Source organism: Suricata suricatta, chromosome 2 (genome assembly GCF_006229205.1).
Source record: "Suricata suricatta isolate VVHF042 chromosome 2, meerkat_22Aug2017_6uvM2_HiC, whole genome shotgun sequence".
In the NCBI taxonomy this organism is placed as follows: domain Eukaryota; kingdom Metazoa; phylum Chordata; class Mammalia; order Carnivora; family Herpestidae; genus Suricata; species Suricata suricatta.
Window position 1 is genome coordinate 15438702 of NC_043701.1, and position 18283 is coordinate 15456984.

At 48.1% G+C, this 18283-nt stretch overlaps 1 protein-coding gene across 1 annotated transcript in view; it reads left to right on the top strand.

The window, feature by feature from the left end:
• CREB3L2 (cAMP responsive element binding protein 3 like 2) overlaps positions 1–18283 on the top strand; it is a 115241-nt gene that overhangs the window by 90651 nt on the left and 6307 nt on the right. Inside the window, exons 7-11 of the mRNA XM_029917950.1 lie at positions 234–350; positions 1722–1790; positions 15480–15579; positions 15855–15981; positions 17378–17591. Coding sequence (XP_029773810.1) covers positions 234–350; positions 1722–1790; positions 15480–15579; positions 15855–15981; positions 17378–17591 — 627 coding nt within the window. The remainder of the gene's footprint in view (positions 1–233; positions 351–1721; positions 1791–15479; positions 15580–15854; positions 15982–17377; positions 17592–18283) is intronic.

Below are 18283 nucleotides of genomic sequence, written 5' to 3' on the forward strand. Positions count from 1 at the left end.
CCCCAAGACCATACAAATGGTCTGTGAGCCACGTGTTCTGCTCTGACTCAGGCCCGCCATACTGCCCACTCGGGGCCTAGTTTGGCGAGAACACGGGCTGGTTGAAACCAGGGTGGTCAGAAGAGGTGGTTCACAGATGAGCCAGCGGGCTGAATGAGTGAAGAGTGGCTACAGCAGCGAGCAGGACTCTGGTGACACCTGCGCTCACGGACTCCTCTCCTCCGTTTACACAGAACGGACTTACTGAGACAGCAGGAAGTGAACCCATTTTCTTCTCCCCTTCTATCTCAGATTTCGGCCCAGGAAAGTAGGAGAAAGAAGAAAGAGTACATGGACAGCTTGGAGAAAAAGTAAGCCTCCTGCCAAACTGGGGGTGTTTATTGGGTGATATACATGGGAAGACGGGAGTGTGCAAAGCATCGGGTTTTCCACGAGAAGCCAAGTTCATTCTGGCCCCCACTCGGGCCCCTTGGTTCATCAGCTGTGTATTGCCTGCCACCTAGTGGTTTCTCCAGGGCAAACTTTAGAAGTGTGGCTGGAAGTAAAAAGTAACCCCGTCTTCGTAGGCATTCTAACCACAGTCCCTTAAGTCCTTGAAGCCTTCCTTGCAAACAAGTGTAAGTGTTAACATTTGCTCACGTTTCTGGAACATTCTATGGAGGAGAAGCACTGTTTCAGCGGTAAGGGACAGTGCTAATTAATCAGTTCCTTTGGCCACTTCTGTCACACCGCAGAGATACACACGGGCAGGGCAGCAGGTTGGGCTGGCGTTCTTTATTTTCTGTCCACCACAATTTATGCTACAGGCTGGTGACTTCTCACAAAAACACCTGACAGCATCTTTGGTCTTCCAAGTAACTCAAAATATCAGGAGGGCTATTAGGAAAACAGCAACTTTATATTAGCCTTTGATGTAGGCTTGAAACACAACTTTGTATTAGCCTTAGAAATAGTTCTCCAGCTGACAAACACCTATCATTTTAAGATGCAAATGAGGCCCCTGACTCGGAAAGGAATCTTCCCGTGTCTGGGGAAAGGAGGGGGTTCTTGGCTGGTTCTTAAAGTTCCTACTGGAAGTTAGTGTCTCTCGGTCCTCGTTTAGGTATTGGTAGTTTGGTATTAAGTAGTTCCATTCTGTTCCAGTATTTTCCATGGGCATCAGGGTTAAGGTGGTCTTCATTGCCTCTTTGGGGCATGTGTATGGTCTTGCACCTGGATTCCTTGTCTTGAGGCGCTGGGTTTTTGTCCCAAACACCTTGGCTTCCTGTCATTCCTCCAGGCCAAGGGTACAGCTGGCCACATCCACGCCCTTGTGGTGGAGAGGGGTGGATGACAGGTGTTGAGAGCAATAGGGACGAGGCGAGAGGAAGCAAGGCTGGAACACTCCAGAAGGGGTTTACATTTTGTACCATCCCTATTTATTTTCAATTAGTGAGGCGCTTGTTACTGATCTCTCTTCTCTTCTCTTCTCTTCTCTTCTCTTCTCTTCTCTTCTCTTCTCTTCTCTTCTCTTCTCTTCTCTTCTCTTCTTTCTCTTCTCTTCTGTCTCTTTTGTCTTTTATCCCCTTCCCAACTCAGGCTGGCCGGGCTCTGTCCCTCACACCCCTAGAGTAGCTGATGCCCACACCTCCTCCTCTGATCCCCAGCTGCCTCCGCCCTAGCTCCTGGCCTCACACTCGCTCTACCAACACCGCTAACTGCCTTCTCTCTCTCCTCTGCAGGGTGGAGTCTTGTTCGACTGAGAACTTGGAGCTTCGGAAGAAGGTCGAGGTTCTGGAGAACACCAACAGGTGAGTGTGGCTGGCGTAAGGAACTCTCCAGACGGCCTAATGGCAGGCGGTGGGAAGAGGGGCAGAGCAGCTGCAGGTGGAGTTGTGTCAGGTGTGCGGACGGCCATGCTCCACCTACCCGTTCACCACACACGTGCACTTACACACTCACACACACACACATGCGCCTTCTTTACTTCTCCTAACATACATGGGATTGGTGAAGAGGCCGCTTCTGACCGGGCTCCGAGGAGGGGCCTAGGAGGAAGCTTGGAGGAGAACAAGGATTGATAAGTCTGATGCTTCTAAAAATGACGTTACACGTCAGAGGCGGCCCGGGAGGGGCTGGCCGCTCATCGTCATTCAGTCTGAGTAACAAATGGTGTTTATTGGTGAAAAAAAGGGACAACCAAGTTTGTCTTTTTAATTACTGATTATAAAAATTCATTCATTACATTTCAAACCCATTTTAGTTATTTTAAGTTTTCTAATTTATTTTGAGAGACAGTGTGCGCACGCAGTGGGGAGGGCCAGAAAGGGAGAGAGAGAATCCCAATCAGGCTCCGTGCTGACAGCACAGAGCCTGACCTGGGGCTTGCTCTCATGAACCGTGGGGGACGTGATGAGCCAAAATCAAGTTAGAGGCTTAACGAACTGAGCCACCCAGGTGCCCCTCAAACCCATTTTTAAAAGTAACCATAGGACAGAATGAGTTAACACGTTCTTTTAGCACTTTCTTGCCAGGTAGTCTTTTCAGTGCATCATAGATATTAACTCATTTAACCTTCCAACAGCCCTATGAGGTGGCCCTATTAATATCCCTGTCATATAGAGAAGATCACTGAGACTCAGAATGGTTAGGTCACCGGCCCAAGGTCACACAGTAAATGGGAGAGATGCATTTAACTGCAGTCAGTCTGGCTCTGCAGCCTCAGTAGAGGAGAAGCATGTTCAGCATTATCCTGCGTCATATGCAAGAGGAAGGGGTTGAGGGGTAGGACTAGGGTGGGGAGTTTAATCCAGAATGTGGGTGTTTGTGTGTGTACACAGCACCGACTCATGCTTTAAGAGTTAAAGTGTTCATTAGTCAAGAAATCTTTTGCCCTTAGTTGTTATAAATAATCTAAGCGGAGAAAAATAGACTTTTAGGTAAGAAAAATATTATTTAATCATTTTAAGGCTTAGCCTAAATGCCTCATAACGAATTTGCAGTTCTTCAGGGATCAGGTGGTATCTATTAGCGCATCATTTGATGATAACGTTAAATATGGCTCCCACCTTCATGGTTTGACGCTTGGACAGCAGCTTATTTGCTCAGAAGTTAAAACTACCGTCATTGGGAGCATCGGACATCATAACCCCACTGGGCTACCCTCTGCATTTCTGGGAATGTGTGCTCAAATAGCAGCTCAAGGGCAGTCACCTCAAATGCCCTGTAGACAGATGGCAGAAGTCAGTAAATGTCACCAGCTCTGTCTGCTATCACCTTGATTTCCTTGAGGCAAAGGGAGACGGTGTCCAATACCACTTGAGGATTCTGGTTTCATGGTGGCCTTTGACCTTTAGTCTCCAGAGCCTTCACCCCTTCTTATCTCCACCTTCACCCCTGCCAACAGCAGATCTCAGTCCTAGACCCCCACCAGAGTCTGCATCCATCCTGTTAACATCTTGAACAGGTGGTATGCCTAGGCCCGCCCTGGCACTGGCTGCTGCAGAAGCCTCAGGTTCATGAGTGAGACAAATCCACGCCACGAACTGGTGAAAAGGGAAAGAGGAACTTATCCAAGATCACCTTGGAGTTTGTCCAGGTACCTCCTGGTCTAGGGGCTCCGCGTGCCAGGTCTCCTCACAACCACAAGGGGGCAGCAGAGGTGCACTGTGGGCTGTGCTGGGGAGCCGCGCGCTTCAGATCAGAAGGGCTCCATTGCCCCCCTTTCCTGGGAAAGGGCTACCCTGCCCTGTCCAGGCTGACCCTCCTGTACCATCCTTTAGAACTTAACCGCCCCCACACACACGTGATATATTCCCACTGTAGAAAAAAATCAGGAACTACAGTTAAAAAAGAAAAAAATTGCAGTCTCTTCACCCAGAGATATGTTGATATTTTGTGATATTTTATGTGTACGTATTTATACGTATATGCATCCTATCTTGTTAAGCAACTTTTTCCATTTGGCAGAATACACTGGACACATTTTCATATCAGGAAATATATTTCATATCAGGAAATCCTTGTTTGTCAGATTTTGATAAAGAGCCATCATGTGAGGAACATTGACATAAGGCACTTTGGATTCTGTGTGACAACAATCTGTGTTTTGCCAATTATTTTTATCTTTTTAAATCATGGCCGTAGCGATTTTAATCGGATGTTAGTTATTATAGAATACAGGTTGTGGGAGCCCATGGTCTACTTGAGTTTGGGGTCAGCATATCTCCTGTTCGTCAGTGAGGAGAACCATGATGATTTTCCTCATTTCTTCTTTACTAACTGTGTGGAGATGTTTTCCGGTCATTTACTGGAATCTCCACTGAAAGAAAGCAGCCTACTTCGTGATATCGGTGCCCCGCTCTGTCCCTCGACTGCCCTGTGTGGTCTCTGTCTTCAGAACTGACTTCTGGTGGACGACCCTTCTCTTGTGGTGGTCGTGGCTGACACTTGGCTAATCTAAGTCTTCCACAGATTATCTTTTAAAAAAATTAAAAAAATTTTTTTTAACATTTATTTATTTTTGAGAGACAGATCATGAGCAGGGGAGGGGCAGAGAGAGAGGGACACACAGAATGTGAATCGGGCTCCAGGCTCTGAGCTGTCAGCACAGAGCCTGATGCGGGGCTCGAACTCGCGAACCACAAGATCATGACATGAGCTGAAGTCGGACACTTAACCCACTGAGCCACCCAGGTGCCCCTTCCCACAGATGACCTTATTGTGGGTCTTAGCCTGAGAGGCCAAGAAATAGAGGTAGTGCTGCTCTTGTTGGGACGGGGAAGGCGAGTCTGCATTCCCTCCGGCTTCTTCCCCCGTCTGTCTGTTCCCTGCCAAGGGCCTGACCTTGCTCAGAGGACACTGCACGAATCACATGGACTTTAATGTAAACCCCACCAATCCCCTGCCCACACCAGTCATAAGGAGTTGGTGTTTGGGGCGTGGGGTAAGAGGAGACTTTCGGTGCCATAACACTGCCTAAGTGACCCAGTGTTTGAACTAAGTACAGGGCTGGCCCTAACGAACACACACCTGTGTTTGTGTTCCTGGCCATGCGTCTCATCTTATTATCCTTTGGAGCGAGCTGGACAGGTGGCACGGCTCTACATGGATGGGTCCTGGGTCACTAGGGTAGGGCAGGAGACCTTGGGTACCATTGTCTCCCCTGGCAGGACACGGCGGGAAAGGTGACTGGGTACTTCCTCTCTGACCAGATAAAAAGAAGTGTATCTTTACACTTTGCTACTTCTGTGTCACACCCCACAAGGGACTTGTGCATCTCTTTGGATAAAAGTGAGAGCCCAGATTATGGGTCAATCCTGAATCTTCCCGTTTATTCCGGACTCAGCAGCAGCTACCCACCACATTGCCGGTTTCCAAGGTGCAGAGACCCTTTTAGCGGAGCCTGGGAAGCTCGAAGAGCATAAAGGCAGGAGCGAAAATGAAGAGGTGCTCTTAACACGTCTGCAGCCTTGCCGGGGAGACCCTCAGGGCAGAGCCAAGCGGTGTGAAAGCACCTTCACACTTGCTCTGCTGAGGTGATCGGCTAATTGCGCGCCATCAGGAAATGTGTGAGATGGGAGAGAGACCGTTTCCTGGGGGGCCCGTCTTCCTGCGCTCAGTCGGGACAGACGTTTTCATTGGCCAAGTCCAGGCGAGGCCCGGGTGTGCGGCTGCTGGTGAGCGTGCTGGCGGTCCTGTGCTCGTGATCCGCCCTTCGAAGCCACAGGCTCTGCAGGTCGCCCTGCCAGTGTCCCCTTCAGAGAAATCCTGCGCAGGTGACACACACAAACTGCCCAGCCCAGCGGTTCTAGGCATCAGTGGGTCAGTTTGCACCTCTCATTTTGTATTTGGCTCTGTTGCCTCTGGAGGGCCGTGAGCCCCAGGTCCCCTCATGTGGGGGGCGGTCAGAGCTTAGGGTCAAATTGCACATTAGCAGAGCCCATCTAATGTGACTCGTAGTCCCGTCATTTTATAGAAAGGGAAACTGAAGCCCAGTGATGTTCAGGTCATTCAAAACATCTAGAGGTAGGCGTGGGGGGGACTAGACCTCAGCCATTTAATTTTTAAATTGGTGCACACCTTGATTTTTCTTGTGTTGCACCCCTTTGTCTTTCAAGGACCACTGCCTTTCCTAGGGCAGGGCTACCTTCACCTAAAGAAAAGGGCCTTTCTTCGGGCCTGTGTTTTTGAGGATTCCGCTCTGGCCACATCTAGACACATGTCTCTCCATCACCAGCAGGACCAGGGCGATGCCGCCACCTGAAACTCTCACCCTGCCCCTCAGACCCTCTCCTGGTACCTAGGATTCTGGAATTCCCTGCCCAAGGGCCTTGGCCCATCTCCAGGGCCTTCGGGGATCTCTACCTCCAGTCTGTTCTCTGAAGGGTAGACCGGGCCACCCCTGGAGCTGATAGGGTGTGTAAGGAGTTTGAACCTTGGCTGGCGTCTGCCTGAAGTCCTCCAGGGTCTGTGAGGTCCTCTCAGCTATAATTCTGTCCATTCAGCTCTACTTTCCTTGTTCTTTTTTTCTTTTTAATGGTTATTTATTTTTGAGAGAGAGAGAGAGAGAGCATGAGCAAGAGCAAGGGAGGAACAGAGAGAGAGGGAGACACAGAACCTGAAACAGGCTCCAGGCTCTGAGCTGTCAGCACAAAGCCAGACATGGGGCTCAAACCCATAAACCAGGAGATTATAATCTGAGCCGAAGTCAGATGCTTAACTGACTCAGCCACCCAGGTGCCCCTCTTCTTCTTTGAATCTGTCTACGGCTCCTGGTAGACGTCTTTCCCGTCAGTGCACTGAGCTTGCCTGGCGCTCTGCCTCTCCTCATTGGCTTACTTAGCCCACACAGCTGTGCCTGTTTACACCACACACTGTTACCCTCTTCCCTGGGTTCACCTTTTCTCTGTCCACTGACTGTAACTACAGACCCCACCCACTTCCGTACGCAGGGAGGCCGGCAGAGTACTGGCGAATGACACCACTTACCCTCCACAGACCTTGATCTTGCTTTAATTCACTTTAAATGACTTTGCCGGTCATCTCTCCATTGTCTGTAACGTCTGATTGTGTTAAGAGAATAGGCCTTCTTTGCAGGTGAAAATATTTCAAACTTCAAGAGATCGTTGGGTACCGGACAAAGTTCCCCAGGGAGACGGGAAGGGCATTGTAGTACAATTTTGTGGTAAAATTAGCCATTCCACAGCCCCAGAAAACATTCTAGAGCGCTCTTGCTCTTGTTCCTGGGCAAGTAGGTAATAGAATGTTTCAGAAGTGTCCTCTGATCCCTGCAAAACAAACCCTTTGTGATCCAGCAATTGCACAGAAAGGGGAAGGAGAGATTCACGCCTCCCCTGCCTCCCCCATGTAGGCCAAAGCCCCACGAACAGCCCTCAGAGCTCAAGTAAGAGACCATAAAGAAATATGCATTCAGAGGTTAGGGGCTTAGCACAGTGCGACTGTCATTTATCTGTAAGTGTTACACTTTAGTATTTGGAAGTCTGGGAGACGGTTCAGGAGTCTCCTTGAGTACTGTTGAACAGCATGTGGAACTCAGAATTGTATTCCATCGTGTCCACACACACACTCCGGGACTTTGAGGTAAATGTGTCAGCTTTTGGACACCTTCCTCCTAACCCTCAGAAATTTAGAGACATTAGCTCTCAAAGACTGGGGTGAGGTGGGGAAGAGAGCGATTCACGTAGGATTTTTCTTTTGTTTTTCATTATGTGTTTAATTTTTTTATTGGTCAAATCACTTGTTTTTTATTTTTATTTTTAATATAATTTGTTGTCAAATTGGCTTCCATATAACACCCAGTGCTCATTCCAACAAGGGCCCTCCTCCATGCCCATCACCCATGTCCCCCTCTCCCCCCTCCATCCACCCTCAGTTTGTTCACTGTATTTAAGAGTCTCTTATGGTTTGCCTCCCTTCCTCAGTGTTTTTAACTATTTTTTCCCCTTCCCCTCCCCAATGGTCTTCTGTTAAGTTTCTCAAGAGCCACATATGAATGAAAGTATAATACCTTCCATTTCCATCCACGTTGCTGCAGTTGGCATGATTTCATTCCTTCTCATGGCCATGTAGTACTCCATTGTAAATATAAACCACATCTTGATCCACTCATCAGTTGGTGGACATTTAGGCTCTTTCCATGATTTGGCTATTGTTGACAGCGCTGCTGTGAACATTGGGGTACATGTGCCCCTATGCACCAGCACTCCTGTATCCCTTGGGTAGATCCCCAGCAGGGCTACTGCTGGGTCATAGGGGTCGTTAAATTTTCATTTTTTGAGGAACCTCCACACCGGTTTCCAGAGTGGCTGCACCAGTTTGCATTCTCAGGTGGGATTTTTTTTCAGAAGCACAGGGATGCTTAGCCCTCCCATCATGAAGCCATCTGATATCCAACCATATATAATTATTTTGTGTCTGCACACATGCAAAGTAATTATATATGGGCGAATACAGATGTGTGTGAATGATACACGTGTGAATATGTCACTGCCGTTAGGCTTACTTTTTGATTGTGACCATTTTGCATTTTACATAGTAACCCAGCCCCGCCGCAGGAACATAATACACCATATGCATAATGAACACGAATGCCTCACAAATGAATGCGCATTTTCTCTGCGTGATATCCTCCGATACCATGTGTTCTGTTTGTTTCCTGAAAAAACGCGGCAGTGACCACCCACGCGTGGCTCATGATTTGGGATTTGGATAGTACTACTCTGTTAGTTCTAGAAGGATGTGAAAAAAAGTTCTTGCATCTCTACAGGCTTATCCAGAGAGTGGTGTAGACGCATGCACGTGTGTGTGCGCACCCACACACACCATAGCCCCGTTGGTCCATATCTCAGTACAATGTGTTATAGGGTATGATGGAAAGGACATCTGCTATGGAGAGGTCCTGGTTTGCAGCTTCTGGCGCAGGAAGTACTTGGGAACGACCAGGTTATTCCTTTTCCTGGGTTCTGGTGTCTCACTCCGGTGAGACATTCGGCAGCTGAATGTTCAAAGCATAACGTGTGATACCTATATGATCATTCTCTCCTCCTTGCTCTGTCTCTCATAAATAAAGGAAGCTGGAGAATACAAAATCAAATGAAATACAGAGAAAACACATGAGGCAGTCGATGTATTTCCCTTTTTGTAAGAGTATGTCTTGCATTCCTGGCCACTTTCGAATGTTTTGCCCAGTTTCCCTTGGTATGCCTCCCAAGATACAGGGTGATGCTTTATTTTGGGGAAGGCTGGCAGCTGCCTTCGACTGCTCGCTTGCAAAGGACTGTATGAGGACAGCCACTCAGTTTATTTTTATATCTCACCACAGGACAAAATCCACATTTTCTTTTTTTCTTTCTTTTAAAAAAATTTTTTAATGTTTATTTATCTTTCAAGGAGAGAGAGACAGAGAATGAGCAGGGGAAGAGCACAGAGAGAGAAGGAGACACAGAATCTGAAGCAGGCTCCAGGCTCTGAGCTATTAGCACAGAGCCCGACGTGGGGCTCGAACTCACAAACTGTGAGATCATGACCTGAGCCGAAGTCGGATGCTTAACTGACTGAGCCACCCAGGCACCCCAAATCCACATTTTCAGCCAGGAGTTGGACACTCCCAATTTAACAAGTTGTGAAAAATCTCTTGGCCCAGATAAATGTTTGCTAAGAGTACTCCTTTCTCTAAATTGAGACCTTGCTCCCCAAAGCCTGAGAATTCATTAAGCCATAATAATTAGCCACGGTCACTGATGATTTAAAATACAGTAATAAAGGAAAAGTTTATGCTGAGCTTTGAATGCACTGTCAGGTCTGTCCTAGGGTTAGCTTTTTAGAGCTTTGGTTTTAAAATAATTCTTCCATTTCATCTGATAGCCGCCTTTTTTTCCACCGTCCCTTCATACAAGCAGGCCAACAGCTGTCACCCCCACTCCCAGTCCTGCGGGCCGCGGCATCTGTCCCTGTGGCATCAGGGAGAATCCCACATCATCTCAGACTAATGTTTCGGCTAAGAGGCCTCCGGCTTCCCTGTAAAGAGGGCAGGCTTCATCTGTCATCGGCAGCAAGAAACAGCAAGCCCTCTTCAAAGGCGTTTTGGCTTCAAGAAGTACAGAGTATTCTAGGACGGGGGATTCTTTCGTTATTTTGGTAGCTGATGAGGTCAAAGGAATTCACTTTGATTAGCTGCCGAAACCCAGGACTGGAATAACTTGATTAAAGGGATGCAGCCAGGGGCACCTGGGTGGCTCAGTCGGTCTCAGGTCATGATCTCATGGTTCGTGGGTTCGAGCCCCGCGTCAGGCTCTGTGCTGACAGCTCAGAGCCTGGAGCCTGTCTTCAGATTCTGTATCTCCCCTGCTCACGCGGTCTCTGTCTCTCAAAAAATAAATAAAAAAGCATAAAAAAAATTATAAAAACAAACGTATGCAGCAGTAGTAACAAGATCTAAACTCAGCTGACAGTCCCCTGTCCCCGTGCACATGCCCCAGCTTAGCGATCCCCAAGCCGTCAGTCACAGCAGCTCTTTCAGGGTCTCACAGAGGGACAGGTCTTGTAGTTTCCACTTTCCTAAACAAAGCCCAGGCTTCCCTTCCAGACCCCTGATGTGGGGCGGGGATCGCCCTCCATCCTTTTTTTTACCCCTTGGCATTTTACCTTCGTTCTGTCTGGAGATGTGCCATGAAATGTCACTGGCCCTATTGTTTCATTTGTGTCAGTATCATGAAGCTGTGTTAATATGTATCTCATTGCCATCGGACTGATTTTTCCTGGGGCTCTTCCGTCTGTGGCTTGGCCCCTGTGGATAGTAACCTTTTCTTATCTAATGGGGGACATATCTCTTCGCGGGGCTGTTGTAGATATGATATTAATGTCACTGGGTTTGAGAAAAATCTACTTAGCCAAGAACTCTTTTGGTTACAGATTTTACTAATAACGGACTCAGGTAGCTGTGTTGCAGTGAATCAGATCATACTTGAAGTACAGCCTCAGGCTTCAGTTTACATATTAGGTCTTCAGCTTAACGAGTTGACGAGTTACATGTCTTTCAGACAGTTATTTCGTATCTCTAGATATGGAGTTCCTAGAACTCAGTCAGTGACTTCTCAGTCACTGCTACTTTCCTTTCCTCATGACAAAAATGAGTGTTTCTTTTGTACGAATGCACATATATAAATCTCACAGACTTGATTGGATCATAGAAATCTGTTTAGGTTTGGGGATGGGTGAGCTAAATCTCTTTCCTTGGGTGAAGTCACTTGAAGTTGCTGATTGATGGGCGTCAGAGTGTGATCATTTCTACCACCAGTTCCGTTCACCTCCACTGCTCCAGCAGCAAATAGCACATTATCAATCACTGTTCCTTTCCACTGAAATTTCAGGCTAAAAAAACATAAAAATCTATTTTAAAACCAGATGCTTGTTCACCTTAAAGAGTTGGATTATAAACTGTTAGAAATTAGGGACCATTAAACAACTAATTTTTATTTGCAGTAGATTCAGAATATAATTACCTTGAGCTTTGAGATCTGCTGCTGAGCAAAACCGTGTACGCACCTGGCCAACGTGAAGCCTTCCGTGGTCACCCAACCAGACTTAACCGGCCCTTCTCCCAAGCTTGTAGCACTTTGCCCCTGTCACTGGGGCTCTCAGCTTGAGACTAAGAAATTCTACCGTTGGTGTTTAGGCGCGTCTGGTCTGTTAGAGCCCTGTGTTCAGGGGACACAACGGAGCCTCCTGGGAGACTGTTTATCCTAGTGAGATGGTACCAGGCTCAACCATCTCAACCGGAAATTTGAAGGGAGGAATGATTGTGAGTAACTTGTGGAATTAGTTGTCTTGGTGTTTTGTGCTCCAAGGCCTGGTCAAGGAGCAGGAAGCGGGCAGGGAGGGAGTGTGGGATGGTATGGGTGACTAGATGGTTGGTAAAAGATGGACACGGTTTCACTTTAAAATCACCTTAATACTTAGGAGCAAGAGGAACTGGGTCTGGGAACGTCTGGAGTGCTGCTGTCTAGCTGAAGCCTAGAGGAGGAAAGGCACAGAGCACAGCCGAACTTGAGCGCCTCAGGCTGCCGGCTCAGGCAGCAGGCGCCGTGGGAGTGAAGTGCCTTCTGCCTCCCGCCCCCCCACCGAGTGGCAGCCAGCACTTCAAGACGCGGTTGGTTCGTCAGCAGGAAGCCAGGAGGCCCCTTTCCATAGTTTAGCAGGCAACAAAAACATTAGTCCGGGACCACAGGAGGAGGCCAGAATAGGAGAGAAAAGGGTTTATGCCTTCCGGTCAAATACAGGTCTTATATGTGGGCTCACCTATGTATCCTGCCCCAGGAATCCCCAAATACAGCAGGGAGAACCCAGTGACAGCTTTGGGGCCAGCGTCACAGATGGTGGCCAGTAAAACGTAAGCTCCCACCAGCGACGTCTCGGCTCTTTGAGAATGATGCTGATCCGGCAGGTGGGTCTGCACCAGGTCACTTAGCGCCCGGCTTTGGGAGAGGCAGCTATGCTGGTGGAGACAGATGGAGTGCTCTAGGCACCTGGGTGGCTCAGTGGGTTAAGCATCTGACGCTTGACTTTGGTTCAGGTGTTGGTTTTATAGTTCGCGAGTTCGAGCTCTGCATGGGACTCAGCGCTGACAGCGTGGAACCTGCTTGGGATTTCTCTCTCCTTCTATATCTGCCCCTCCCCACCCCCCAAAATAAATAAATAAACGTTAAAAAAAATAATAAAAGAATGGAGTGCTCTTAAGAAGTGCTGGATAAGAGAACAAATTTGATGAGGATAAAACTCGCTGCATTATATGATCATTTAGTTGCAAACTCTTACTTACTTTCCCCTTTCTTTCTCAGCTTCATCGAGGTATAATTGACAAAACTAAAATATTTACAGTACATGATGATTAGATATACGCATGCATTGCAGAATACTCCTCACATCGAGTTAATGAACACATCCGTCACCTCACATATTTACCTTTTGTTTTTTTGTTTTTAATTTTTTGTTAAGTGCATTTAAGTTCAATTCTCATAGCAAATTTCAATGATCCATAATCATCATGTTATATGTTAGATCCACACACATTCTCCATCTTACAGCTGAAAGTTTGTACCCTTTTACCAGCCTCTCCCCAATTCCCTCAACCTCCACCTGTTGGCCACTAGTTTTCTACTGCTTCTGAGTTCAACTTTAAAAAAAAATATTTTTTTCTTTTCTAGGGTTCCATGTATAAGTAATACCATGTGGTATTTTTCTTTCTCTGTGTGGTTTATTTCATGTAGTGTAATACCCTCCAGGTTTATCTTCCACATTGTCACAAATGACAGACCCTCTTTAAGTAGGATTTAAAATAACCATACTATTAGTATTTGTAAGCCTTGAGTAACATACAGAACACTTTTATTAATTTTTTTTATTTTTTAACATTTATTTATATTTGAATGACAGAGAGAGAGACAGAGCACGAGCAGGGGAGGGGCAGAGAGAGAGAGAGGGAGAGAGTGAGGGAGACACAGAATCCAAAGCAGGCTCCAGGCTCTGAGCTGTCAGCACAGATCTTGATGCGGGGCTCGAACCCAGGAACCGTGAGATCACAACCTGAGATGATGTTGGACGCTTAACCCACTGAGCCACCCAGACACCCCGAGAACACTTTTAAAGAACGTGTTGCCTGAATATACATAAACCAGATCTAAACTATATGTGATTATACTTCTAGATAACCATAAAACAAAAAATGTCCAACAAAGAGCTAAAAAGATCTCCATATTAATAGAATTTAAATTAATGATATTGATGAGGCGCCTGGATGGCTCAGTCAGGTAAGTGTCCTACTCTTGATCTGGGCTCAGGTCGAGCCCCAAGTTGGGCTCCACACCAGTTGTAGAAGCTGCTTAACATACCGTCACTGTCTTCCTCCTTCTCTCTCCCTGCCCTCCCCCTGCTTGTGCTCTCTTTCAAAAATAAATAAAGGAATATATATAAAACAAAATTAATTAATGATATCGATTAATGGGATGAATGATTTTGTTTTATTTGGCCTAAAGTCACTGGGACCACACAGGTTTTTTTAGTTCATAAGTCCTCTGCCTCATGGGCCATGGGCTGCCTTGATTCTGCCCCCATTCTTAGCCATCTAGCTGTGAAGGCAGTATCATCCTATGGCCAGCCTGCCCCTGCTTGGCTTAAACTCCGGGAGAAACCGTTTCCTTGGCACTTGTCCGGGTAAACATTGCAAACTCTGGAACACTGGCTTGTCCTTCGAGTACTTGAAAGCTATCAGGAGACAGACCGAGGTGAGAGGCAAGTTCTCTGGGAGAGCCCAGGATTCTGCAAACGAGAGGTTTGCTGATGTTTCCCAGTGACCTTGTCTGGCTTTCTGATGTGACATCACGGCCTGAAGTTTTTCGAAAATTTCTAAGACTCAAGAGAAAACATCCGCTTATACAATGTTCCCACTTTGCCATATGCACTGGGCTCGGCGAAGGGGGCGGGGCAAGGAGGAGCTTCCGGTCTCCGCTGCTCGCAGGGACTCCTCCCAGGGGCTCGGATTCAGGAGGCCGTGCTGTCAGAGCCTTTTCTGTGGCTTGCACTGTTCAAATTCATGAGGAATTTCACCATCTGCTCTTTCTGTGACCTGATGTCACACAGACCAGAATATAATATTCTCGTCCCAAACCCTTCCCTTTTAAGGGAATGCACAACCTTTTAAGCGCTGTCCAATTTTAGGGAGAGAACTTGTCTTTGCTCCTGCCGCCTGCCTCCTCCTGGAGAAGGATCGGAATACGTTGGGGAGGATGGTCTCCGAGGCCCCTGGCCCTGAGCATGCGTCCGGTTGAGCAGGCCTCTTTGCTCTGCCATATTTTGCCTTCGTTTCTGACTCTAGAGATGCTGTGAGCCTTCAAGAACCACAGGCTTGAGGGGCCTCTGGCTGTTGCCTCCCTGCCACCCTTGATTTTCCCTCTCTTTCTCCTCAAATTTGCTGTCTAAGTGACCGTGGCTCACTGGTACTGCCGCCACCACCTCCGGCCACTCCTTCAGTCTGTCTCTCCTGGGCATTTTCCTCTCCTCTTTGCTTTTTCTCCTTCCTGACATCTTCTCCTCTGGTGGGTGAATGAACTGTCTTTGTATCACCATCACCCGCCCATCAAAATGTTCTTTTGCCTTATTTATTTATTTAATTTTTTTGTCAGTGGCTGACAGACAAGGCCTGGCATGTCAGGGGTAATTGAGGGCATTCACCTCTTACTCAGAACAGCACAAGACCTGGACGGGCTGTTCAAGCAGGCTCCCCCGGGCTCTGGGAAGTCTACAGCACTGGTCCTGGAAGGCACCGCTGTCCGTATCTTCCTCCAGATGAAACTCTGCCTCGATACCATGTGCGGATTCAGGCACAAGACTCCAGCAGCTTCCCCGGGGCACGAGAGCAGAGGTCACCTGAACGCACTCCCTCGGTCCCAGATTCCCTTCATGGCTTTCATGTGTTGTGTTTGCAGAACTCTCCTGCAGCAACTACAGAAGCTTCAGACATTGGTGGTGGGCAAGGTTTCACGCACCTGCAAGTTGGCGGGCACACAGACCGGCACGTGCCTCATGGTGAGTTTCCCAAAGAGACAGCACCCCAAGTGCCCCAGCCCACCCCTGTCTCCAGAGTCTCCCCACCTTGCCAAGTCCAGGTGCGGTGGCAGGAACCGCGCGGCTCACTCAGAGGCAGTTGCTTTGCTGTGATGTGACAGTGGGTGGCCTGATGGTGAAGCCCGGTGGCCGGACGAAGGGGAGCTTGTCTCCCTGGACTTCCCGGGTGGCGCAGGGCTCATGTTTGGCTCTGTGGACGTTGGAAGTGACAGGCTCTGTGTTCTCTCCCCCCGCAGGTGGTCGTGCTGTGTTTTGCTGTTGCATTTGGCAGCTTCTTTCAGGGCTACGGGCCCTATCCGGCTGCCACCAAGATGGCTCTGCCCAGCCAGCGTTCCACGCAGGAGCCGTATACAGCCTCCGTCGGTAAGACAGTGCTCAGCAACTTGTAAAGGATCTCGTTTCATTTCTCTGGTGCTTTTTGAAAGTTTACCTTTCCAAAGGGAGCTTATGAGAAAGTCTAATTTTGAAAAAGTGGTAAAAGTGTACCTTCTCTAGTGAAGGGAGGAAAGAGGGGCATGGGAGGATGGTACCCAAGCCCCTGGGTCTCCCCTGTGACCGTCACCCACTGGGCTGAGGCACCACCAGGAATTCTCTAGAGCCTGACAGAGCACAGTTTGCAAACTATTGGTGTAGACTGTGTTCCCTGGCAAACTCTGGGGTCTCCTTTTTGAGCTCTGAGATGTGGATTGGAGGGGGGGAGTGAGATGGGGTAAGCATTAAGCTTTCCACGACATTTTAAAGGAACTCCTGTGTTTCTCCTTCCACTCAGTGGAATTGTATTTTGCCATAGAAAGAATCTGAGAAATGAATCAGTCTGTCTTATAAAACCTTAGGGCCAAGACTAAGAGAATTTAGAGACTTGGGTGTTAGAGAAGTTTGTGTTTGCCTCACGTAGATCACCGATCCCTTTTAAAGTATGTAGAAAGCAACAAAGTGGTCTGTGGGGGTCATAGGATATACACCAGTACACATACACACGGAAAACAACAAGCGTGGATGGAATTGGAGGTGCTGGATTTGGGGGAGGCACCGTTTTGCAGCCCTGAAAGGCCTCTGGTCCTTACCAGGTAGTTGTATGTCTGCCTGGTATATGACAGCAGTGCTAGCATTTCAACCAGATAATTTCAGTGATCCCTTGGGAAGGCCTTTTTCCCCCCAAGGGAATGTATCCGTACATTTAAATGGAAGCCAATGGGAGCAGAGTTTCTGTGTTGTAGAAAATTGCTACAGAGCCATCTAGCTATGCGGCTATCCCCTGAAACAAAGAAACTGTCTCCGTGATTTGATTTATGGCTTTGGCTTTGTGTCTCCTCTCGGGTTCCTAAATGAAAATGCAGTTTTCTGCCCTTGTACCTTCTCTCCATGCAAGACCGACTCATTGGAAATGTTTCTTATTTTAGCTGGCGTGGACATCTCCAAGTATTTGACTCCCATTCTTCATGAATTGTTTCCCCCAGATGGTTCTGGGTGGGCAAGGAGGGGAGTTTTATTTTCAAAGCAGTGGGGGTGGAAGTTTGCTTCATGTTTATTTGCTTTTCTTTTGTTCTTCCAGCACTGTATAATTGGTATAATTTTTCAATGCGCAAAACTCTGAAACCCCGAAGCCTTTAAAATGGAAAGCCGGCTCCAGCTGGCACCCTCAGTTCTGGGCAACAAGAACCCACAAATTGTAATCTGCTCCCAGCGCTGGGCAGCGAGCGGGGGGATGTATAAACCCAGTGCTCTTCTCCTAACGCCTGTGACTTTGCTCTGCCCTCAGTGAGATCCAGGAACCTGCTCATCTATGAGGAACACTCTCCCTTGGAGCCGTCCAGCCCAGCCTCCACGGGGGAACTTGGGCCTTGGGACAGAGGCTCCTCCCTGCTCAGGGCCTCGGGGCTGGACCCCAGGCCGGAAGTGGATCTTCCCCATTTCATTCTCTCAGATGAGAGCGGCCTGGAGAAATCCATGCTACTGGAGTTACAGCAGCACTTGTGAGTCAAGTACACGCAGGTGCACTGACCATGGGTTGTGAGTCAGCAACTGGAACGTGGGGTGTAGACTTTCCTACAGGCGCCGTGCAGCCCCTGGGCCCTTTCGGGACCTATTTCCAGGACCCAGGACTCTGGAGGTTACTAGTTGCCAACAGTTGCCCTTAGCGGAGACTGGGGAAAAGGCTTAGGATGAGCTGCCCCTGGGTCTGCTCTGTCACTGGGGAGCTAGCGGTGGTGGCTCCAAGAGGAAAAGGGCTTGACTCCCTCCCACCTCCCCTCAAAGCCTCAAAAATAAACATACAGCCGGCCGTAGCAGTGTGCTTGCCAGGTGAATGCAGCCTTAGGACACCTCCCCTCCGTTCCTTCCAGCTAGAGACATGTAGCTGTATGTCAATATATTTTTATGATTTAGAAGTAAATAAACATGTATGAGTTATAATTAAATATTGAGGGACATCGTTTGAGAGGCACTGTGCCTGTGCATGATTCCATATTGAAAATAACGTATTGGGCGCCAATTCTCCATGAGTTGTTTCTTTTCACTAGTCACAGAGAACAGTCTCTTCATAAACGTAAAGGCATATAGGATGGCCAGATATTGTTATCGTGCTGGGTGGGCTCCTGAAAACGCCGGGCAGCCCAGGAAGGAGGGTCTGCACCCACGTTCCTGGGCATGGCTGGTGTGATTGGTG